Source organism: Pocillopora verrucosa, chromosome 3 (assembly GCF_036669915.1).
Source record: "Pocillopora verrucosa isolate sample1 chromosome 3, ASM3666991v2, whole genome shotgun sequence".
Taxonomy (NCBI): Eukaryota; Metazoa; Cnidaria; class Anthozoa; order Scleractinia; family Pocilloporidae; genus Pocillopora; species Pocillopora verrucosa.
Window position 1 is genome coordinate 18,005,363 of NC_089314.1, and position 24,584 is coordinate 18,029,946.

A 24,584-nucleotide genomic window follows, 5' to 3' on the forward strand; every position below is an offset into this window, starting at 1 on the left:
AGTAAGAATGAGTACTCAAAAACGTGATGAAAAAGACTGTTGTTGCAGTGGCGGATCTAGGGGCGCCCCCCCCCCCCCCCCCTTATTTTGGGTAAAAAGAATAGCAGAAGGAAGAAAGGCCGGCAGGGCAAGCGACGAAAAACCGGGCCCCCCCTTAGCTCAAGGTCTGGATCCGTCACCGTGTTGGTTATAGTGACCGACAATTCGGAAATCTGAAAGGAAGTGGCATCGGAGTCAAGTTGTCTGTCACTGGAGTGTCATTAGTCTGGTTCGTGGAAACTAATCCACTAGTTATGCCGCGATGTTAATTTGCTGTAAGATCAAGAATCGTAAGTCAGGTGAGTTTTGGTTGGATTTCCGATTAATTGCCTGGCTTCACGTTCCTGAAAACATTGCCGAGACAAAAAGCTAAATTTTACCTTTAAAACTGGAGTGAGGGAGAAACGTGCGAAACGTAATTCTTCTTAAATTTTTCATGCAGCCGTAATTAAGTCTGTGGAACGTTCAAGAATAATTCCTCTCAAGCCCTCCTGACTTTTCTGCCATTATAATAATTATATTTTCAGAAAGCAAGATTTGCTGACTGAATCTTTAGAAGGAATCCGACACGCAATAGGAAAAACAGCTGGTTACGCTTTCGTCATTACAGTACGTATATTAGCTTATATATTATGCCTGATTAGACATTCCAAAACTGGCTAATATCTTGTAAAACAATAAAACATTTTAGCTAGTCTTGTAGAAAACGTCACCAGCTTCGTTCATCATGAGTGTTTATTTTGTGCTTCCTAACAACCGATGGAACGCAGACAAATTTATCAAGCTAATCAAGTGCGATGTGCTTTGATAGAATTAGTACAAAATTTCACTGTGTAACTTCAAGGGTTATTTGTGTTCGTTATAAATTGATCGACGAGTCTACGTTTTGTACACATGGTAAATATCACACATCATGCAATGTACTCAAGTTTGATGGTTTGTGAACTTCAGCCCAAAGCTGTACTGTTTTCTTCAGTATTTATTTATCTATATCAATTTACTAATGGCCCAGTCCTTCCTACGCTGCATTTTGAAGACATTGTTGACTTAAATTTGCAAAATTACGAGGTGGACCCTTCCTTTTGAATTTTACTGTTTGCTAAGTATATCCGACGCCATTAACTAATAAAAAAGCACTGCAACACAATTGGAACTGTCGTCACATAAACGCCTTTAGTCAGCTGAGGGCATACATGCCTTCATCGTGCTTTTACGCTCTCGTCATGCAATGATACCAATTGAGGTCTTCCTTTTTCTTTTTTAAATCGGACTGTAGTTATAATGTCGATTTTAGTTGATTTTTTTTCATAAAAAAGTGACTTCGTGAACGACTTGGTTTGGTCCAGAAATGTATGCAGTAACGAGAGTGACGAAAATTCTGATTTCGCTTTGACGAATTTGAATAAATTCGTAAAAATCGCTTTGCCCAGTTTGACTAAACATTCACTCAGTTTGACGAAATTTCGTCAAATCTGCCATTTTCGTCACTGCGTGCATGGGTGGACATAAGTGTGTTTTGAAAGTGTGCAGCTAATTTAAGATCAGTGCTTTAATAGCAAAAGTAATAGACTTTTGTGACATCCTTTAAACTGACATCTGTACATCAAGTGCGTGAAGTGATAATCTTGTCTCTTCTGTGATAAAAGTTGGCTTGATAAATGGTAATGAAAGTTCGGTGTCGAATCTACAATTTTATGTATTTAAGAGATGAAACGTAATACGACTTCCGTAGCTAAATAGCTAATAAGATATAAATTGGTGCCAAGCTCTTTCAAGCCTTTCAAATCTTACCTTTTTGTCTCCCAGTCATGAGTGGATTTCGAAGCAATTGAGACAAAGAAAGGGGCCAAATTCCAGTCATCAGCTTTTGCATCAAAAGGCAAAGGAGTAAAATTTCCCAGGGTTTTGAAAGACCTCCAATCAAGAATACCATCATAAATGAATAGGATTATAAATTTTTTCTTTTTTGCCAAGAACGTACGAGCTCAGGGTTCGTAGTCAAATGTTTCGAGAAGGAGCTTGAATAAAGTATAAATATGAAGCCTATATTCACACTTCACTCAAGCCGGTCCTTACTTTTTTTTACGGGCGTTCATCACGACATCCTATCCGCGATAATTCATTAAGGCTGTCTGCGGTTTTTCATTGACTAAATTACCTCAACAAGGGAAATAAGTAATCCCACTGGAGTGGACAACCTCTAAAGAAGTGAGATAAATACATAAAGAAATACTAAACATAAAGCAGCCAGAACAGAACTTAGTTGGTAAAATGTTAATATTTTTTTTTATTTCTCGTAGGCTCGAAAATAAGTTTACTTTAATATCTATCTCATGTAAGCCCAAAGATTACAATCTCTTTCTATTCATAATCTGTCATATACAGTCCCTTTCTATTCATAATCTGTCATATTATATGTTACTGGCTCACTGCAGAATCGCAGGACGTGGTGACCATGGAAATTTAAAACGCCAGGGAAGTCTTTCTCTATCACTTTCTCAGCAGCAATATTTTTATGCCGCGCCTTTTGCTGTAGCAAAAGAAATAAACAGCTCCTCGATTTAATGAATAGAAAAAGAGAAGCATGCCAAATGCAGGCTTTTTTTAAGCATGGCTATATGATTGAAAAACCCTCAACCAACGAATGAGAAGAATGTCGTGAGCCGAGCCAAACTGGCAATAGATGAATCTTCTTCTACACCTGACGCTTTTGGGTTTACTGATCCTATGAACAATGTACCGGACGCTTTTCACATCTAAAACAAAGGTTTGTATATTTTAATATACAAACCTTATTTTTAGATATGAAAAGCCATATTAAAATATGGCATCAGACCAAAACATCAGAACATGCAAGGTTCGAATCCTCGAGAGGGTTTTATCCTTCTCTTTTCCCTCTCTGGCAAGATGTGCTACATATTTTCTTTGGCTGACAAATTGATCTATAAGAAACAGGGCTACCCATCAAATAACAAAATTCGACTGTTACATCGAATTCCCATAAAAAAAATTAGCTCAAAATAAAGGACTGAGAATTGTTTGGTATAATAATAGTAATATAACCTTAACAGGCAAGGCACAATAACCACATATTGACACGTTAATCCGAGTATTCATCTCAGCGAGAATATAAAACAACTTCATAGCAGTATTACGGTAATTTTCCATAATCATTTCATCAAAACCATATAAATCCATGTAGGATAAAAACAATAAAAAAGTTTGGTATGTCTATACTTGAATGTAAATAAGTTACTCAAGATTCTTTCAAAGACTTCTAAGGATTAAAACTTAGAAAGTATTGTCATTGTGTCTCAGTTCACTGAGGCTCTTCAGTTGCGCTCCTCGATTAATGTATAAAATTTCTCTGGCATCAGGGTGAGGCCGAAATGCCCTTCAACATTAATACCTTGATATTCAGCAGGCAAACCGTCTTGCGAGAAACGGAAGCTGTGTATTAATGATGCAAGTAATACAGGCAAGGTTTTCAGAGCAAGGCTTTCTCCAGGACACCTTCGACGACCCCCTGAAAAGGGCAAGAAGCCTCCAAATGTCTTCGGATCGATCAGCTCTCCAGCATCATTGAGGAAACGTCGTGGGTTGAAAACTTCCGGGTCTTCCCAGATTGCTGGATCGCGATGTAGAGACCACAGGTTAACGAAAACCATTGTGCCTTTTGGGATTGTGAAGTCGCGAATGGTTGTTTCAGTGGTGGTTGAATGGGGAATCGCCAGAGGCGCAACACTTGTCACCCTCAGAAGCTCGTAGACTGTGGCTTGGAGCAGAGGAAGGGACGGGATGTCTGTAAGGGTTGGAAGGCGATCTCGTCCAATTGCATTGTCTAACTCATCTTGCAACTGAGATTGGATCTCGGGATGCTTGATTAAGTATGCTAAGCCCCAGTAAATGGTGATGGATGAGGTGTCCAAGCTTGCACCGAAGAGCTCTGACAAAACGTGAACAATCTGTTCATCATTCAGCAGGGGAGCCATTTCAACTTGAGTGTCTTCATTGTTCTGACCATTCTCTTTCTCTTTCATCGTTTCTTTCTCAAGGACATCTATAAAACCATCAGCAATATTGCGAACTCGGCCGTTAGTGTAGGTTTCTTTGTTTTTTAAAAACATCTTCTTAGTGGCAGATGAGACTTCTTTTATTGCAAGCACGAGCTTTTTGAGTGCTCTATTAGGAAGATGCTTCAAAAACGGCATGAAATCAATGTGGCTGCTGCCATGCACAGCCTCTCGGTAGTTGTCGGCAAGCTCGAGTAAACGTCGAAGGTCTGGGTCGTCGTATGAACGGTTGATTCCAAACAGCGCATTGAAAATGATGTTAGCTATGGCAAACTTGAGAGTGATACGGACATCAAAGGCTTTGTCTTTCTGTTGCTTTAAGCAGCAGACCAGGCGTTCAGATTCCTTTAAAAGCTTTCTTTCCAAGGTACTTGTATTCTTTGCAAAGTTATGAACTGCTGCAACCATCATCTTCCGACTGAGCCGCCAATTAGGTGTGTAGTCGCCCACAGTGAGACTGTTACCATGAGGATTGGCAAGGTTGAAGGTGTGCAGTTGCGGTCTGCCAGCAAAAACTGTCGGGTGCTTGATAATTGTCTCTTGAATGACGTTTAATCCGTTGAGCACCACAACTAAACGATTTCCGAGCATTAGGCTGAAAACGTCTCCGTATTTATCTGCCATTCTTGTGAAGTCAACATGAGGATTGCGTCCCACACGAAAGCACGCACCTGTTGATAGGTCAAAGGCACTTAGAGATCATGAGCGAGTAGGATTTTAACCAAAAAATCATTAACTAGAGGAATTATTTTTCCTTAATCACAGGTGGCATTGAGCAAAAAAGTGTCCAAAGCAGGTTAATTATCTTTAGCTCCAAGTCCATATCTTTCCCTAATATCATTACTATTACTTCCTCGACGAAATTTGGATAAATACAACTTGTCGAAAAGAGTACAACCAGTCAGCAATATCATGTATATATTGAAAATTGACTTCATTGGTACTACGATGTTTCTCTTGAGACTAAAACGCATTCATGACTTTCATCTTGTTTCTCATTGTGGCATCGAAAATTTCACGGCTAACATCTGCGATCTTGCACACAAAGTTTCCGAGGTTGTCAACAAATAGTTATGACCTGCATAAGCGTTTATCGTTCTAGAACATTTCTGAAACTACACACCATATAGCATTACGTCTTATCCTGAAACATTCCGTCACGTGTTTCGCGTATAAGAAAGACTAAACCTGACACTGAACTGAAAATGTGCCATCCCATCCAGATGTCTTTCTTCAGTGCTGAACACTTCCGAAGGACCCTGAGATACCTTATGTATTAAGAGATATGCTTAAGCCGACTTTTCTAACGAATAAAATAGTTTTACATGAAGTGCGAAGCTGCGCACGTGACGACTTGATAATATTAAATTAAAAATCTGTAATCGTTTGAAACGGGTCAACTGACTTCTTTATGTTTCGTTAAATGTATAATTTAGCCCTCGGGGGTTTTTAGCGAGCGAGGCAAATGTATCCTTGGCAAGAGTCACGCATTTTGCAGGATGTATTCCGTCAGGCATAACTTACTGTATCGAGAACGGGCGTAAGACAGGAGACCCAAAAAGGTTATCAGCTTCGTACGTCGGCTAGCGTTTCTGTGCGAAATGGAAATGAAATTTTGCGGTTGTTAATTTCATTGATCCTTGCAGGGATCTTTTAAAAAAATGCCAAAAATAGCTGCTCCTCTCGTTAACCTTTGCACCGTTTTTCTCTTATTTGCAACGACTGAACAGGGAAGTATTTACTGGATCTTCATAATTCGTTCCGTCGAAAACCCCCCCGTGCAAGCCTCAAGTTCCGACATTGTCGCTGTGTGGCTATGGGGCATTTAAATGCAAGCTGACGTTCCAAACATTAGATGCACCTAATATCTTTCTTTTAAGTACTGTCTTTTAACTTAATTCAGTAAAAAAAGAGGAATGGAGAGCATACAGAGTTTAATTTCGTCTGTCGATTAAGCCCTGTGGATATCTTCGCTAAGCAGGGTACACCCTGTCAATCTAGCCAGTCCATGATATTTCAGAATGTTTTAGACGTCCGAAAGGTGCTTTGTGATTGAAAACGATATCTACTCCCTCATCTTAACTCGCCTTACGTACTTAACAAAGCCTTCAAAAACAGGCATGTACATGATATACTTCCCTGACATCAATACCGAATACAAGGAATTTTCCGATAATTAATAAAAAAAGGAAATGGTCTAAAGAAAAAATTCCCTCGCTGAGTCATCCTTAGCTGAGGCTCAAGACACGCAACGAAGTCCCCTACATTAGGCCATGATCATGGCATATGCATACTAAATAGCTTCCTAGACAATTGATACTTGTTTTAAAGGTTTTGATTCATTTAAAACGAAGGTCAATGGATCGTATTAAACATTTTGTGGCTTAAACGCGGCGTCTTTTATATTCGGCTGAATCAAAACTTGGTCAGACCTAACATTGTTCTCTTGGTGAGGGTGGTGGACCAAATTATATGCACCGAAATCTTGCAGCAAAATTAAACGCCTTCAGTTATACCACGCACTTTTTATATATTGTCATTAGCAATGGTTTGAATAGTTTGTGCAGTTTTAAAAAAAAAAAAAGTGGTCTTAACGCATTCATCAATTTTAATTCTTTGCATTTTGAGCCGCTTATTTCGTTTGGGTTATACAACAGTTCTCAAACTTTCCATGTTTCTAGGTCTGAGTACCTACACAAGTGAAGAACAGAACTGAGCTCACTGGTACAAAAAAATCGAACACTTTTTTTTTTCTCAAACACTGGCACCTACTGTGAAAGATGATCAGAAACTTTATTCTTTTTTATCATTATTAAAATGAGATAAGATTATTTTATTTCGACTGATTTCAAAGCGCCATCCGTTCATCACAAGCTACCTAGAAACGTAACAAGCTAAAGCTCAAAGCAAAACTCCGAAGGTTAATATCAAATAAGTATATTATCTTTCTCTGGGTCAAATCCAGTCCTATCACCTGTCCCAAAACGGCGTTTTTGATCATGAATTAGATATCCTTTACCGCATGACACGATTTCTTCGCTCTTCCAACTGCCCCAATCAGCATTACAAAGGTAGAGAACGCTGAGGTTTAATTTTGCCCATTCAACACATTTTCACAATGGATCGTTTAAATACAAGGAAGTTTAGAGAAACCGCTTTAAAGATACATTGACTCATGACGATTTTAGCCGAGGCATCCAGATACATTATTTCTTGTGGTCATGACTTTAGCTGGAGCAAGAACAAAGCCACGTCACGGCGATCGGCTGAGAACACGCAATACTTGCATTGTTCGTGCGCTACTATCATGCAAGGCGTGGGTACAGTGTATAATTCCAATAATTACTGAATCGTTACGCAGTTATCTTTAATTTGGAGAACAAGAAGTGTTTCTCTCAAAGAGTTAACTCTAATAAACTGGTTTTTCTGTGAAGCAAATTAATTATTTACTTCGAATGCCTACACCCTTTTTTCCACTTTCACCACTTTTTCCTCCTTAACCTTTAATAATTGATATAACTCAATATGTTCTCTCTCTTATACCGACATTACTAAGCCCTACTGCAAAACTTCAAATAAGTCCTTTAACTGAAATTGATTAAAAGCAATGCTGAAATCAATCAATGCCATTTTGTTACTCTGATCTCATCCATGTTTTTAAGAATTTATACAGCACTTGCGAGAGCAGATAGTTTTTGATTTATTTATTTCTCAACAAAAGTAAAGAAAGGAGCAACTTTTGTGACTTTTGAGCTGGAATCGTTGTGAGCGCCTCATGAGGTGACGAAAAGTTTGCGACAAAAGCCGGTCCATAGACATTGAAATGATTTCAAAAGGTAAATAACCTTACCTATCACTGGTAAGCCCCAAGGTCCTGGAGGCAACTTGGAAAAAGAATTTTCCCGAAATGACTTTCTTTTCAGGAGGAAACAAGCCAGAAAGCAAAAGAGCAAAATCGGTGCAGCTGATAGGCTGTCTACAAATGAAACACTCATCGTGGTCATCGGAAACTGAGGTAAAGAGGTATTCTTCTGATCGGTAAGCTGTTGCTTCTGTTGCTATCAAGGTTCAAATGATCTCAAGAGGTAGTGATTGGGCATAATTATGCGAACTAAGTGTTACACTCCAGTGAGCCCTTATCGAGCAGTCGGCGATTATCACGCCATAATCTTTGTGTTGATAAAGGTGAATTTTCATCGAATTGATCAGCGGTGCTTTCTGCAGAGTTATGTATTTTTTACCGGTCAAATAAAGATTTTTTAATGCGAGATCAATGTTAAAGTGCCTTTTGACTTTGGGTCACTCAAGGCAGTGTATTTTCGCTTCGCTTTTGAAAAATAAAAGCCCAACAAGTATCAAGTTTGTGAAGCGGAGTTAAGGCATTAAAGAGAATTGAGTTATCAATCTTTGAGGTTATATTTAGGAAATGTCAAAGGTTGAATGCCGCCCTTTTCGCTGTCGTGTGCCGTCGCTTATTTTCACGCTATAAGTCTATTTACAGATAAGAGTGTTAACAATGCCGCCTGCTATTTTCTGATTCCCACCGTAGGCAGAGATTTTAATCAAATTACCCCTGGCTCGGTCGCGTCACAAAGAATAAGATAGCAAAGGATTCTATAGAAAAGAATGCAGGCTAAGAAAAGACAGAGATTTATTAGGCTTCGTGAGGGGTTTTCTTATGCTTTGTTTTGTCTTGCTTTGTTCACACGAACGGTTCAGATTCTTGAAGCTATTTTTAGACAAAATGATCATTGCGATATGGAAACAAGACGAGTGGTCGCTGATTTCTTGAACAATATGTTAACAGTCTTAGCCATTTTTATTGTAAAATAATATCAGACGGCATTTACGTTTTACATTTGACTTCGTGAAAACACATGCTATTGTAATCCTGGTAGTAATTCACAAGCTTGAAGAGACTAGACAGCAGACAGCCCTTTATCAGTGACTGACTGACTTGAGAAACTTACGTGGTGATTAGCAAGCTTTATAGCCCTATTTTTAAGAAGTCTGATATTTTCTCAAGGACAAAACTCTCAAGAAAAACCTGCTTTTATCAAAAACGGCCATTGTATCCCTTGAAAAAGGAAATCTACATCAGGCATGTAATGTCAATTTGGTTGAGATGTAGGCTACTTAAGCCATCTAACTGTTGAGAGATAAGAATCGCTACCCTTATCAACTTACATGTGGGAACGTGCTTCAAAAATAGATTTTAAATGCCTTTATCTTAAACGAGAAGTATTCAGTCTTTTTTTGCTGATCAAAGTCTTTAAAAATTCTTGATCTTAGTATTGGAGGGCCATGACATTGTTAAGCAACTTCGAGAAAAAGTAGTACTGATTTTGTCGCCGAAAGATGTCGTGACCATTCCATTTGCGTACTTAATGAATTACTTGGGTTTGTCTCGTAGACCGAATATTTCACTATACGGGAAAAGTATCTGTATTATAAACCAGATTTCACTGTCTACCTCAAATCGGTTGCATTGCTGAAGAGCTTGGCCATGGTTTGGGAATGTCAGAACATCATCCACGTTGCTTGGCGATTAAATAGTGCTTTTGGATAAAGAACCTTCGATTGACCACAAAGGTAAACCGCTTATTTTATTGCTTCTTGTGGTTGCTAAAGAATATTGACCCATTCCGAAGGGTTTCGTTTACTGTTATGACCTGAACTTGAGCGACAAAATTTCAATGAAATTTTCTTATCGAACGCTCTTCATACTGTACTAGGTGATCAATTTATTGTCTTATTGCATACTGTTGGTATTTATTTTCAGTATATTTGAATAAATATGTCACATCACTCCGGTAAATGGCTACGGTGGTAGTGTCGAAGCTACCCCGAAGACACTAGCAAGGCTCAAATGCGATTAACTTGTCGCTGAGCGAGGGTCAATTTAAGGAAAGTTCACACTGTTTATATAAACTTTTCTCTTTCTCCTACATCGTTTCCTTCCTGACTACGTTGGCGTAATATAGGTATATTTGTTCTTCCCAGACACCCTTCGAACGGTTTGTATCGACACCTTCGATGCAATTTCGAGACCGGAAAGGATTCTGCTTGGGCGATGCTTTGACGAAATCAGGAAATCTGTACTGCTACCACTCCTCATTTCTTGTACAGAGATGTAACTCGAGTAAACAGTATGTTAAAAACCTTTTTAACGCCCTTTTGAAAGATAAAGTCCAATAAGACATCAACAATAATGTTGTTCGTGGCAAATTTGAGACCCACAGAGTGTTAACAAGTTTTTCTTCTGCAGCTTGAGCTTCGTTCTCTGAGCCAAGTGTAATTGTGACTCCAGCCACGTTTTTCAAAAATGCAAAGCTGATATTTCTTTCACGAATTGCAAGATCATGGTGAAGCCTCTTGTACTTCTAGACACGAGGCAGACAGGAACTAGTGGTTCAGCATCACGCGACGCTTATCCAGCTTACGATTGTTTTAAGAATTCCAAATTGCTGAAGACACAGCAGTTAGCATAAGGCTGCGTGAGGATCATGGCCATTCGGTAAAAGCCGTAGAGTCTTTGATACGGGCTCCCAGAATAGCATCGAGTTCATATGACACAATTAGTAAACGATATCCAAGCATGAGGCCACGCATGTCTTCTTATTTTAGTGTGACTTTGGCGAAATAAAGACGTGAATTACTTCCCAGGAGAAATCTAGTAGCTTGCAGCTTGCTCGTTGGGATAGGAAACAGCTTGATATGTATTTACAATTCGGCAAACGAGCTAGAAAAGATCTGCTGGGTTTGAACGTGGCAAACGATCCCTGACAAAAGATTTTCAGCCAAGCTCAAATAAATTCAGGGTATAGATTTCGGCTGTGTCAGATTTCTAGAGTATTTCAATGTCATATGATGTTATTTACTCTTTTCACCAATCAAGGATATGATTAGGTGAAATATATCTCTAAACTGGTCACTAACCTCGATATCTACCTTCCCTGAAGAAAGTTGCCAACAATTTACTGCTTATTTAAGTTTATACATACATGCTGCACAGTCTTCTCGCCTTTATGTTAGCTCAGTGGTATGAAACATCTGCCCATGTTGTCGGCTTTACTGCGATATGAAATCCATGATAGTCATGGGATATGAATCGCACTGAAACAAAGCAAGGTCACTGTATTTTGGGCTGCTATTTTGTTTTATTTTGGTCAAAGCACGTGCTTCGATCCTGAAATTAGTAGCCAAAATAATTTTTGGACACAATCAGGGTCAGACGAAAAGCTTAACAGTAGTGGTCTCCAAACATTATTAAGAAGTTTAAGCAGGTTGGAACTGAAATGCCATCCCTGGTGACGTTGATCAGCTACTGACTACTTAGCTGATTGTATATATGATCGTTTAACACGATATTGGATTGTGCAAACATTACGAGACTTATTTGACGTTTCATTTATGATAAGGTTTTGATTTGCTGTTTACCAAGGAGAAGGTCACCGACTTGCGGTTTGCGCGTGGTTTATGTTTTTAGCAGGAGCAGACGTTGAAAACGGTTGATTGATCCTCATTTAGGCGGTATCTGGTTTTCAACCGAGTTATGGCGAAGCCCTTGCATTTTCCTTTGACGTTTTATATTTAGCAAACGCTCATCAAAAGAATATGGGTTTTGATAGTTCAACTGAGTTCGCTTCTTAGCTACGCGTTAAAATTTATCTCCTTGTTAAAGGCATATGCCGTGTTTCCAGAGTTACAGAAGGTCACCAATTGATAGATATCGTGTAAACAATGTCTACAGAACATGGTGCAGTCAGTATTTTAAACATCAAAAGGTGTAGCTAAAGCATGCCAAGATAAATAACCAAATAACTTCTCCAACTTCATTATTTTTCCCGCTTAACTGATCAGTATATATCATCAAGTGGCTACAAGTCATTTTCAGTACGAAAGTCATTAGGAAAGTCAGATGCTAACTTAATCGAATTTCACGTCACGTACACCTCCTTAGCAAATAATCAACACATTTCACTGTCAGTAAACCTGCAGAAATGAAAAAGTAACGCACAAAAATGATTTTGAATACAAAGGTATTTTAAAGTTATGGAAAATAATGGTTTTTATATTACGATGCTTCATCAACATCCATTTATATAAGCTATTAATAAGCGGCTAAAAATACGCAACGTTCACTTCGATCGCACGCGAAGACTGCCGAGAAGGCTTCGTAGATACCTCAAAAACTGCTTAATCGTATTGATTATATTCCCGATCTAATAAAGACAAATGAAATGTACAATATTACATCTAATAAAATAGGAGAACGTTCTAGACCGGTAATTATGTTACTTTAGAATAAGCCCATACAACAAGGGTTTAGTCTCGCTGCTAATTGATTTCGCACCTGCTTAAGAAAGAACACTCTAAAAAATCTCATCCATAACTCTTCCTATTGGCTGCCATACATCTCCTTTTAAATTAGCCAGTGGAGAGAACTCTGGGTGGCTATATCAAGTCAATATCTTCTAGTAAATGAGCCTCATCGATTATGATGAGAGTAGGAAGTTCATTTTTACCCCCATCACAGTTTTGTCGGATAAACTTTATATTAATATCGTAGATGTTACCTTCCTCTCTGGGAGTGATAGGAAAAAGTGAAGTCCTTAACAAATAATCCTGTCATACTCAAAGTGCGCGAGACATTTGAACACCTCTGGTCAGTTTGATAATTTTTTTTCTTTTTGGTCAAACAGGAACTGGCCTTACCTACCGAACTCCTAAAACTGCATAGATGGGTGTACGCACGTTTAGAAATATCTAGACGAACTAAAAGCACGGAAATGGGTTTCAAAAGTCTCACCTATTATTGGAATACCCCAAGGTCCCGGAGGCAAATTTGAAGCATTCTTTCGCCATATTGCTTTTCCAACAAGAAACGCACCAAACTGCAGAAGGCAGAGGAACACGACCTGACCAACTGATATCAGTTCTTCTAGCATGAAGTTCATGGTAACTGCACTTGATATTCGTAGTGTAACTTGTCCTCTATTTGTGGGGCTGCTTTCGTTGTGTACTAGTGCAATCGATAGCTCACGGACGAATTGCCTCAAGGAAGAGGGACTTTGGTGTAAACATGCAGAGAAATTGTTTACACCTCATTGAGTCTTTATGAATCTATATCGGCGATCATCACGCCATCAAGTGCTAACCTTGTGATCAAGAGTGTCTAAAGATGTGGATAAATTGAGACAGCACGGCCCCCTTTCTGAGTTTTTGGGTACCTTTGCAATCCTTCTGTTAATCGGTACAACTTTTTTTTAAAAAGCAATACGCGTCCTAAGACCATGATGGCTTAAAGTTTGGTTTTAATGATGGGTTTTCCAAGGTCAGGTTTGCACGGATCATTTGAAGTTTACGAAGACACCTCGAACCTTCTTAAAAGAGAAGGCCTTGATCAAATTCATACTTTTATTACACAATTTCAGTAAAATGAAGACGATGTATAAGCAGAACTGACTTTCTAGTCCAGAATTGCTGCGTCTATTTGATATTTTTATCAGAGCAATATAAAAATCAATTTACATAGGCTATATTTATCAGCAATAAGAGTGGTTGATATTTTTGGAGTCTCATGTAGAGAAATTGACCTCTGCTCAGAATAGCATTGTTTGTGGTGAATAAGGACAGAGTTTATTCTCAATCCTTCATTCTTCATTCTTGTGGTTAAAACAAAGATAACGGCTGAATGACGTTCAAAATAATAATAATCTGGATTATGTTAGAATCGATATACCGTAAAGAGGAAATAGTTTTCTGACAGCCCACAACCAAAATCAGGAACCTCCTATATTCGAATAAAACTAGCTAAAATTTTCGATGGCCAGGCCTGATCGTTAGTTTTGTTTTAGCTGATGCTCTCTAAGCTCTTTCTGTCGCTAATAAGTGACAATAAAACAAAGAAGTGGATTAATTCGTTGGGAAATTTTCGATGAGAGCATTGCATGCATATACAAGAATCATTGGAAATATTGACTTTTTTAAAGAAATGTTGTTAGTTCTACATGTGACAAACTAACGTTTTCGACAACCGTTCGAGTCAGCTTAGAATTAGTGTCCCACTGACTCTTGAGTCGGCTTACTTTCATTAAAAAAAGTTAATGAATCTATTGCGTGCTGTTTGGGAAATAACCATAATTAAGATGATGCACTCGGTAGGTTTCGTTCATGCTTCAATTGAAACTTAGAAAACAAACTAATTTAACAATTTTATGGTTGCACGTAAAATAACGAAGTTAATTCGGTTTATCGTATGAACATCGTAAAAGGCCTGACCCAAGCCGACATGTGGGTCAAAACAGGTCTTTAGTTGCAACATTTATACTCAGCAGGTAACCCTTCTGTGTATAAAGTTCCAGAGAGTTTCATAAAATTGTCAGCATGAAAGAAAACGAAACGCCGCTCCCTTGTCGAGTAGCCCGCTAATATCATGAGAACGAACATAATGCAACTTAAGAGGAGAGACTTCTTTCCTACAGAAATCGTTATGAACACTTTCATGGAAGACCGCTTCTCACATCCTACCAAACTTTTTAAGTCTCCATCCCAAACACATACAGAAGTCTTACTTAAGAAATCTAGATGTCTATTGGCCGGAATGATATATCTTCTAACTCAATCTTGGCACCTACTCCGTAAAATTTCATTAAAAAATTTCAGTTAAATGTCCAATCAAATTGTTGTGTTGTGTGCCCCTTAGCCCAAATCGTAGACGCAACAGTGAAGGTATTACTTTCGAGTGCGAAATCAAAAACGCACGAACTTTTATCTTAGATTTCAAGAGAGGTCAACAGCGACTGAAACTATCTCAAGTTGGCTACATTTTAATCTGTGCCATGGTAACGCGGGAGAGTTCGCGAGTTAAATTTGATAGTGGACCATCATTTTGGCTTTTGTGTGCGAAATAAATGCAGTAGCTGTTCATTGCTCAAAATATACGAAGAATATTGGAAAAGTGAAGAAGATGACACTTCAATTTGATGCCCATGAAAAAAGGTCGAGATGACATAGAAGAAACTTTGTATTTTGATGATGCATAATATATCAAGCATGCAGTTACAATGTATTCACTAGTTCTAGCGCACGTGTTCGCTTTTTTACACAAACTCCTGCATCCTGTCAGAATTTAAAACTTTTCATTCTGAAAGGAACATTTTAATTTCCAACGAATATAGATAATGTGTTTCAAGTCATACAAAGCATGCAGTATCATATTTAGCGTTTAAGGTAATTACCGATCTGGCCTTTAGATGGAGTCTCATGATACTCGGTTGATTTCAATTTCACTGTTCTTTCGAAAATTCCTTTTTGAGTCTACGGCGCCTAAGACGTAGATTCCTTGTTATCGCGCCTGTGAGTCCGTCTGTGAACAATCCTATCATTCATAGTGGCCTTACTTAGGCAAACGTGGTTACAGTAGCTCGTTTGGGAAAATGGCTGAAAGAAAACTTCTGAGTTGTTGTTAGTACTCAAAATTCACTCCTTACATCCTTCGCTCAATCACTCCTTCTTTTTACTTCTTCTTTCCTCTTTTTAACCAGGGCCGTAGCCAGACTTCAGAAGAAGACGAGGCAAGTTTCAAGCGTCGGAGGCGCGAGCCGCTAGGAGGGTATAGGGGTATTAGGGCATGCCCCCCCTCGTCTTGCCTCATGCTAGCTACGGCCCTGTTTAACTTTTGGGTAAGTCCGTTAGCGTATAAGGCTTTTGCATTATCACTTCAAATTCCTGCATGGGCCTTCACTGATAGCGAAGAATTGGTCAAAATTTTTAACATTCTGCTGAGCAACAGCATGTATTTAACCGAAAGCTAAGATCTCAGACCAGAAAATTTCAATTATGGACGGAAATTGATTTGTATTAAGACTGCATGCATAAGCTAGGGCTAACCCAAGGTTTAAAAAAATATAAGGTGCTTGGATACATATAGTTCTTTCCAGGACAACAACCCGTCTTACATTTCGTTACATTTTAACAAAATATCAATGATGGAATATCAATGATGGAATCTGACTGTTGCTCAGAAAAAGCTGATGTTCCGAGTTAAAAGAGAAAAAACATGTTCTTTTGAAGACTACATCAGAAGCACAATCCATTGCGCCAACTAAGAAAAATGAAATTGCGACTGATAATGTGCTTTCTGGGTGCGGACCAAAAGTTTCAAAATAAGAAGTTAATTCAGTGGCCTCCATATTTCACCCCTTCATAATTCATTTTCAGAGTTCAGTGGCCCACAGTTCGCATCATTTGTTTGTGAGTTCTTTTCTAAGGGTCGAGCTCAATTTCATTAAGGAAGTGGTAGTTTTGATTTTAGCTGCACAATCGTTACCTTTATCACAACATTCATCTTCCTATTTACTTAGATGGCTAAGCTTAGTTCTGGTGTTTTTTTTCCGGTTTTAAGTAGCAGTTTTCGACAAACTGGTGACATGTCAAGGCCGCATCACTGGTATCATGAGTCACATCACCCTCGATGCTTCCAGCTGCATCGCCTTTAACTCTGCAAAATGAACCCTCTATGGGTTTGCCTTGTATTTAGAGGACCTTTTTAATTAAAAGCGACGCCTAAGAAAGTCCACTATTAGGGAAATGAGCCTTCTAAGAGGATATTAGAGCCTTTTAATAAGATATTTGAGACCCAGTGTAAAAACATAGAGCACCGTAGACTCTTGTACCCATTGGGTGCCAATTTTTTTTTTTATCACTTCCTTGTCAATTGATACTTTGCGTTGCAATAATTATAATCAAAGTACTCCCCCAGTGAGCGTCTTTACGAATCATTTTCATAGCACACGATCACTACACCTGCAAAATAGCACACAAAATGTTGTATGGCCTGATACACGATGCAACGGCTCATAAGGTAGCGATTACCTTTAATTGATGACAAGCTATCTTCTCCATCTTTTATATCAACATTTTAGGTTCAAAGTAAAGTTTGGTTAGTTTGTAGAAATTTGCATTGCTCAAAGGCTATATTTACTTTGTTGTCACCTGTGCAAACATTTATTTCAGATATAATATACATATTTTACTCATGATGCCTTAAAATTACAACGTGTTGAATGATGGCTAGTCTGATATCAAAGGGAAAAAAACCTAACAAATAAAATAAGGAATGTTAACCTGGAACAAAATGGAAGAGGAGCACATTGCCATTTTATCAACAAAAAGGACTTTAGCATATGCCTTCAAAACATTTTAAGAATGATTTCCTTCCAAGACGCGTAACATTATTATTTATATTTGTTTTGATCCTTGATTTGACGTGTTAAAATATAATATGGGATACTTAGTTGTCTCTCAGAGTGGAACACGTGTCACATGCAGCAAACTCGATACCATTACTATCATTTGTCACATCTTAGTAATTGCCATAATTATCTCCTACGTGGTTAGAGCCATCTGAAGCCAACTAAGAACTGTGGCTCGAAAATGCTCATCGAAAAACTAATAACATATCTTGCGCTTGTAATATATTTAGTTGTTCCGTCTCGGTTGTGTGAGGGCGCTCTAAATTCAAAGAATGATATAACTGTGATTGAGCCTGTGAGAGGAGCCATGTGGATATCGGGACAACACTCTTACCCTATCACATGGACTCAGTCGAAATTCTGCTTCAAATGGAATATAGAACTGTTGGATATTGAAGAGAGAAAAGTCGCACAGATTTCAACGGGACTAAGCGAGTTTAAAGAGGGAAGCATGCGTCATGCTTGGTTTATTCCACCAACAATTCAAAACGGCGATTATGTGATCAAAATTTGTGAGAACAGCGCTCCTGAAAATTGTGGTAGGAGCAATTCATTCTTTATTAGGACCACTAAAGGTAAGAAACGTTAACGTGGATTTATAACAAAGTGTTTTCAGCAGCCGTTACCGTGTTTACCCAGCTGTAGTGTAGGTTGTATTTTGTAACTGTTGTCATTACGGCAAACAATTCTTCAGTGGCAGATTATTTTAACATAAGCTTCATTTCTTTGACTGTTTATAACTAAATAGTCATCTTTGTGAGGAGGATAAGGCCAGCTAATTTTGAGATAACCTGGTGCAATTGGTGGTCAAATAACAGGAAAATTTTATTAGTTTATTATCAATTCCGGAAAACACAAAATAGAACGGAAATTTACGTTCTCAACATAAGCTCACTTGTTGTATATAGTTTTTATTTTTCTACTGATATTGTTATTCATTCGCAGACGTCATTTTATGATGGGAAACTCTAAAATACATTTTTTTTCTAACAGCCTTTTCCGACCAATAAGAATAGATTGAAATTTAGCATAAACCTTCACCCTCAACTTACACCGTAGTCTGTCAAAAAGCTTCAACATATCTAATGTTATTTTTGTCTTGTAATTTTACTGTTGACTATGTTTTCAAGAGAACAGTCAACGAAATAATTAAGTGATGTTGTAGTATGTTCCTCCTCAGTGAGAAAGTAACCGACATCTGAAACATTAACGATAAGGAAGCCGATGACAAACAGCCTTAATAATTATGAGAGGTCGTACAGTTACAGAGGATATCACACGGCCGCTTGGAGATACGAAGTTTCCCTTCTGGTGTTTTTCGTGTTTTCTTTTTTATTACTATTATTATTATTATTATTATTATTATTATTATTATTATTATTATTATTATCATCATTAAGCAGTATTAGTATTGCTTACAATACTCACAGTACAACTTAAAGAAACATACTCTACTGAAAATACTTACTCTACATAGTACAGTACTACCTATACTACTTACGATTATATAGAATTCTAACATTACTTATAAAACTCACATAACTTACACGAGAGAAGACAGTTCGTATCTCCAAGCGGCCATGTAATATTCTATTTATCATTTATACACAAACGAAACTCTAAATTATTTCACTGTAATATTTTGTTAAAGTAGAACAACGTAATGATGATCTTTTCACGTGTGAAGATAACATGTTGGCTTCACGTGTGAAGATATCATGTTTTCGTGCGAAAGCTCACTTTGAATTTCACTGGTTTTTATATATTAAAAAGGTATATTTTCCTATATACTAGAGATTGGACATGCCGAAGATACTGATTTTGACGCGTTTTCCCCGATACATACTCCTCAAATGAAAGAAACTCTTACCTTTTCTGGTAACGCGACGAACAATGAGAGGTCCGCTGTCCAACGCAGGTTACCGCATGAGCTGCGCCGACAAAAGCGCACGGAGCGAGAACGGCTCTACTTTAAATACATGTCTGAGCGGATTAGACATGACCCAGATCAATTACAATGCGCAATCGAACGCGTCCATCGACCATCAAAAGAGACATTTGTGGAGCAGTATATGAAGCCTCGAAAGCCTGCCATTTTAACAGGAATGATGGATAACTGGGAAGCAATGAAATCCTGGAGTTTTGATAAACTCGGTGAGGACAACTGCAATTTAGCTGGCAAGTGCCAAAACACAACAAATATTTCTCCCGTTAGATAGTACACGACTCTATAAGTATTATAGATGTTATCGTTCTGGTAATAATCGCTGCCAGGAAGCTGGAAAGATCTTTCCGTTGGAGCGAAGGACTACCGCTCGAAACGTCAAAACTCTTCACTTCGGCAATTTACATTATCAACTCAGATGTCAAAACCAAGTTATCTTGTTACAGTCCCCCACCGATCTAGCATCGCAATTTTTTTAAGAAATTTCCCCCTCTTTACTGAAAATGAATGAGAACAGCTGAACAACATAGAAGGGAAGGTACTAACAAATTAGATCTTGGGAGTCATAGGCCAAGTTATGCTCCACTGGTGTTAGAAATTCGCATCCACTGATTAAACTAGTCACAGTGATGTGGAAACACTTAATGACTTTCCTTGCAGGTAGTATCCTCACTAAAGGAGTGAAGGTTAACATCATGGAGAATACCACTCCCTATTCACAGTGGAACGAATTTCGTGCTCTGTTTGCTGACATGTACAAAGATCCAGCCCAAGTGATTATGACAGATTTCCATCAGATTTACCCTGAGCTTATGGATGCAATAAATTTCTCGCAATTTTCTAAAGACTATTTTGAGGTCAGTAGCCCGGTTTTGGACTAGAAGATTCTTATTCGAACTCAGATGCATGTTGAAAACCAATATATCTCCGAAAGAAAAATATTGGTCCAGTTATTTTCTTGATTTCTACTTTCTTATGTTTTGTCTCTTGGCTGGTTTTGTTTTGTTTTGTTTATATATGTGTACGTTTGGGTGTTTTTGGTCTATAAGCTTTTTTGCGATCGTTTCTTTAATATTCCTGTTACTTTGTTTGTTTGTTAAATTCTTTGGGAGACATAAGCGGCAAGGTCTTTAAGATAAAAACCTTAATGACTGCCTGTAAATGGTGATTCAAATGAAGGTTCACATAATCGTATTCTCTCGAACCTATGTTAGCTGCAGGCCACTGGACGAAATATTTGATCTCGTCCTTTGTCAATGGCCATCTTAATATAAAGGTATTATTAACACTTGTATCTTTTGCGATCTAAATCATGAGTAGACAATGCTGTCCATCCTTTTTTCTCTAGAAAAGAAAACTGATTTGGTCGTGGCATCCCCTTAATAGAGAATTCATTTATCTACCATTCTTTATTATCGAGATATCCCTTCATCTTTTTAAATTTTCAGGAAGTTGTAGACGAAGATATTCGTCCTCCCCAGCTTTCTTTTGAGATGGCTCCAACAAGATCTGGTTTTCACTGGCGCGTAGAGGCACTAAATGCCTCATTATGGAGTGCTCTAATACAAGGCAAAAAGCTTTGGGGTCTTTATCCACCATCAAAGTATTATGTACCAGGTGCGTTACATTTCTTTTTTTTTTCGTTCAGTTGTCTTCTGTCTTCCTTTCGACTGCTTTGTATGGGGTGGTCAAATTCGTCTAAACGTTTCTCCCTAGTCCTTGTATAGGTTCCTTCCCTGTCTTAACCCTTTAATTCCCAAGAGTGACCAAGACAGAATTTCTCCTTACAATATCAATACAATATCAAGCAGACCAGTGATGAGAATAAAGAAAAATATCAATTAGGGGATTATAAGTTGATCCAATACCAAATTATCCATACTAACATCGCAAGAATTGTATGGTAGACAGTAAGGAGAATTACTAATGAGATCTTGGGAGTTAAAGGGTTAAATTTTGGACAGCGGCTTCAAAGCAGACTGTGGCCTTCTCCTACGGTCATTGACTTTCTAAGGTTATGAACGTCAATTTCAAAAACTAAACCCTTTGTCTAGCCTTTAAAAGCTTCAAAGTTGTAAGTTCTTAGCCATTTCACTTAACCCTTGAAATCCATTGATCTAACGATTTGAACTATAATTTTCCGGCGGTGTAATTGTTACACATTTCTCTGATGGGTGCGTGAAATGAATTTGATGTCAAATTCAAACACATACCCAGTTGACATGTGTATCCATTATTATCATCTTAATGTCGGATAATATTTGATATAATCTGAAAATACCCTTAATCGGGTTACTAATGAGAACTGAATTAATCGTCCTTTAGGAGTAAATCACAATAATCATCGAACACAGAATTCTCAGCAGTCTGAGTCATTTACCTGGTGGATTTATACTAAACCTGAGTTACAAGATGAACACAAACCACAGGAATGTCTACAGGAGGCAGGGGAGATACTTTACATCCCCTCAGGCTGGTGGTGGAGCAATGTCAACGTAGATGACACAATTACCATGCAGGTAACATTCCCAGAACCAATGTCTGAAGTTCTGTTTTTTGGTTTTGTTTTGTTGGTTTTTTTTTTTTTTTTTACCTGAAGGAGAACTGTTTTCCAGAAACAATACTAAGTACAGCCTTACATAAATGATTAAAAAGTTTCTTTTAAATTCGCTTAAAATTCAACTAGCCAGTAACCTGGACTTATTTACATAACAGAATTCAACTCGAATAACAGGAACTCAAACGCGCAGTTCGTACAAATAAATATTTTTGTAATAGATGACAACGTAGTGAGCCATTTGCACTTTTTTATCTTCTCTACAGAAATCCTTTTGTGACGAAACAAACATCCGATCCTGTATGGACGAGTTGAAAGAATTAGGTGACAGTGTTGCTGACAACTTCCACGCTGATGTTTACATCCAGTTGCGTAACTACTTGGCAATTCATGACCCAGGGTTTCTCACAGATGACGACCGACAATTTAAGTCTCCTATAAGAGACCTTGGACAAACTAACAGTGATCACGGAGAGAATTTCCACCAAAATGTGTGGAAGGTTAGCCATTTTTCCTTGCTTTCGTATGCCGGCTTGAATCGATTAAAAGATTATTCATATATGTAATGAAATTGTTCTAATCGCTTCATTTTCAGAAATACTTTGAGGAAGGGATTGATGATGCAAAATTCTCAAGCAATCGTGATGATGAGGCGAATGTATGATGGTAAACTCACTAATGTGATTGCCTCTCTGGCTGTAAATCTCGTTCGTTTTCTCTCACAACACTTGAGGATTTGTATGAAATCTCGATGGAAGATTTACAAGGAATAATCCATGCTTAAGACATAATTCACAAACCTCTTAGAAACTTCACGGAAGCCCCGCCTGGCAACCATTGCACACGCATAGTGACATAACCTTTAGTGCAAACCCCACAAGTTGTTTATTTGCCATATTTCGCTGCAACTTTCGGAAATATCTGTACTCAAAAGATGCGTCGTATCCATGCATGTTTTATGTAGTACTGCAGAGATTCTTAGAAGTTCGTGACATCGGAAATTGCTTTTCCACTCGTTTAATTTGGATTGATGCGCTAGCTATGAATAGACGCAAATCTGGTGAAGTGCAAATGCAATATGAGTATTGGGGTAACTGAAAGATGAATGTTATAGGATTTTTTTTCATAAAATGTGAGTATTTGTGATTGTTTAATTTTGTATCTATTTCTTTCCCATAAAAAACTGTCTTCTCACCTGACTTCCCTACTTCCCTAGTTCAGGTTCGTTTTTTGTTAGACTCTTTCCATTTCCTTGAGAAAGAAAAAGATCTCAAAAGATATCAAGGCTGGAACTTGGAACTCGCAAAACTTGAAAATTTCAATTTATTGACTGTCTTTAACGTATACAGTGTTTAAGCTGTATCTTCTTTGGGATATATTGGATATATTTTACACATAATGTTCCATTTATAACTCTTGTCAAAATTCACCCAGTATTCTACGCGACACTGAGTGTGATATTTTTCGCAGAAATATTAGATCCCTACTCCGAAAAAGATGCCTTTACGTATGCCGTCTATATAGCACACTCTTGATGACCGGTACGCACACGAATAACAGCTAGTTGAGATGTTTGAACAGCGTAAATACTGAATACAAAAGATGACGCGATAGATCTGTACAAATTAAGGTTAATATTCACTGATCAGAGCAATTCTTATAGGTCACTTAGCGATACGGCGCTGTCAGAAAAGCGGTCTGATGAGTGTGTTACTCGTTTCACCTAGATTTCCCTGTTCTTCTTCTGCTGGGGGGGTTTCTTCTTGGAACCGTGTTTATTTATTTGAATGTGAACAATCGAATAACGAAGCGCGAGAAGGTTTTCCCTGAGGGTGGTGAGTAATCAAACAGGTACCCAGAAAAGCAGCTTCTTGAGGGTTGTGGTGACCCCACGAGGAATTAAATCAGTCTGCATCATAGAGAGGCGGTGATAAATTCGCGAAACACGAATATTGCTGGCGCAGGTTCTTTAAGATTTGATTTTGATTGTGTTCACCGATGTTATCGAAGAGGGAGCACTTTTTGTGCATGATGACAGAGAAAAGTTCAAGGAAGATTTTGTAGGGAAAGCCTATGAGAAGAAGTCAAATGTATCCACATTCGCTTGCATTATATTGATTCTGGTGTCTCTAGCGTGAATGGCTTTATTTAAAATATTCAAGTTGGTTAATTTTTCATCAAATGATTCAAAATTTTTAACCATGACAAAGAAATTCCTTTGAAATTAAGAAGCAAGACTTGAATTCGTCTCGTTGCTTTTAAAAAAAAATTGAAGTTTTTCGCCGAGGTACAAGAGCTACCAATCGATTTTATACCCATTACCTACATATAAGGACTGACTGGGTGTGACACTCTTCGTCTGTACCTTTTAATCACATTTACTTGAAGTTTCCCCTATTTTCCCAATTAACACATTTCAAGAGACATTAAGCACTCCCACATACACTCGCAGTGTCATGAAAGTTGAAGTGAAGGAAAAACGAGCAAGATCTATTTTTTGTAGAGTGTTTATCACCAGAGTTGACATGCCTGTGCTTTGTAGCTTGACACGACAAGCACAACGCATTGCAATGACATAAATGGCCAGAAGGAAAATAGGTACCTCGCAGTTTCCTGAAAGCGACAAGGGAGGATACCTTGGAATTGATATGAAGATTTAAGATCTGGAACAACCGTAATCTTTATGTCACCCTCAGTTTTGCGGCGACAAG

The 24,584-nt window shown here is 38.1% G+C and overlaps 2 protein-coding genes across 6 annotated transcripts; one reads left to right on the top strand and one right to left on the bottom strand.

The window, feature by feature from the left end:
- Positions 1-577: 577 nt before the first annotated feature.
- On the top strand, positions 578-23,617 carry LOC131794322 (uncharacterized). 2 transcript variants are annotated; one of them, XM_066164663.1, is made up of 9 exons: positions 578-648; positions 12,818-13,073; positions 15,662-17,946; positions 19,166-19,525; positions 19,977-20,173; positions 20,765-20,933; positions 21,642-21,835; positions 22,140-22,373; positions 22,469-23,617. In XM_066164663.1, exons 3-9 carry the CDS (start codon positions 17,553-17,555, stop codon positions 22,535-22,537), a joined length of 1,617 nt encoding a protein of 538 aa, XP_066020760.1. In that variant the 5' UTR covers positions 578-648; positions 12,818-13,073; positions 15,662-17,552; the 3' UTR covers positions 22,538-23,617. The 2 variants fall into 2 exon arrangements, with proteins under 2 accessions (XP_066020760.1, XP_058967821.2); XM_059111838.2 differs by lacking the exon at positions 578-648 and adding an exon at positions 9,284-9,704.
- On the bottom strand, positions 2,314-13,405 carry LOC131794286 (cytochrome P450 1A1-like). Of its 4 annotated transcripts, none has more exons than XM_066164664.1 (2): positions 12,925-13,405; positions 2,314-4,783 (listed from the first exon to the last, which is right to left on the bottom strand). In XM_066164664.1, the coding sequence occupies exons 1-2, from the start codon at positions 13,070-13,072 to the stop codon at positions 3,372-3,374; spliced, it is 1,560 nt and encodes a 519-aa protein (XP_066020761.1). In that variant the 5' UTR covers positions 13,073-13,405; the 3' UTR covers positions 2,314-3,371. The 4 variants fall into 4 exon arrangements, with proteins under 4 accessions (XP_066020761.1, XP_066020764.1, XP_066020763.1 ...); XM_066164667.1 differs by lacking the exon at positions 12,925-13,405 and adding an exon at positions 12,692-12,849; XM_066164666.1 differs by lacking the exon at positions 12,925-13,405 and adding an exon at positions 11,117-11,432.
- Positions 23,618-24,584: the final 967 nt, after the last annotated feature.

Excerpts from the sequence above, each read along its gene's own strand:
- LOC131794286 (XM_059111796.2), bottom strand. The coding sequence starts at position 8,116 with ATGACCACGATGAGTGTTTCATTTGTAGACAGCCTATCAGCTGCACCG. Across the intron at positions 4,784-7,962 it reads TTGGGGCTTACCAGTGATAG|GTGCGTGCTTTCGTGTGGGA; the intron begins GTAAGGTTATTT and ends ACCTATCAACAG.
- LOC131794322 (XM_066164663.1), top strand. The coding sequence starts at position 17,553 with ATGCTCATCGAAAAACTAATAACATATCTTGCGCTTGTAATATATTTA. Across the intron at positions 19,526-19,976 it reads CTGGAGTTTTGATAAACTCG|GTAGTATCCTCACTAAAGGA; the intron begins GTGAGGACAACT and ends CTTTCCTTGCAG. Across the intron at positions 20,174-20,764 it reads TTTCTAAAGACTATTTTGAG|GAAGTTGTAGACGAAGATAT; the intron begins GTCAGTAGCCCG and ends TTAAATTTTCAG.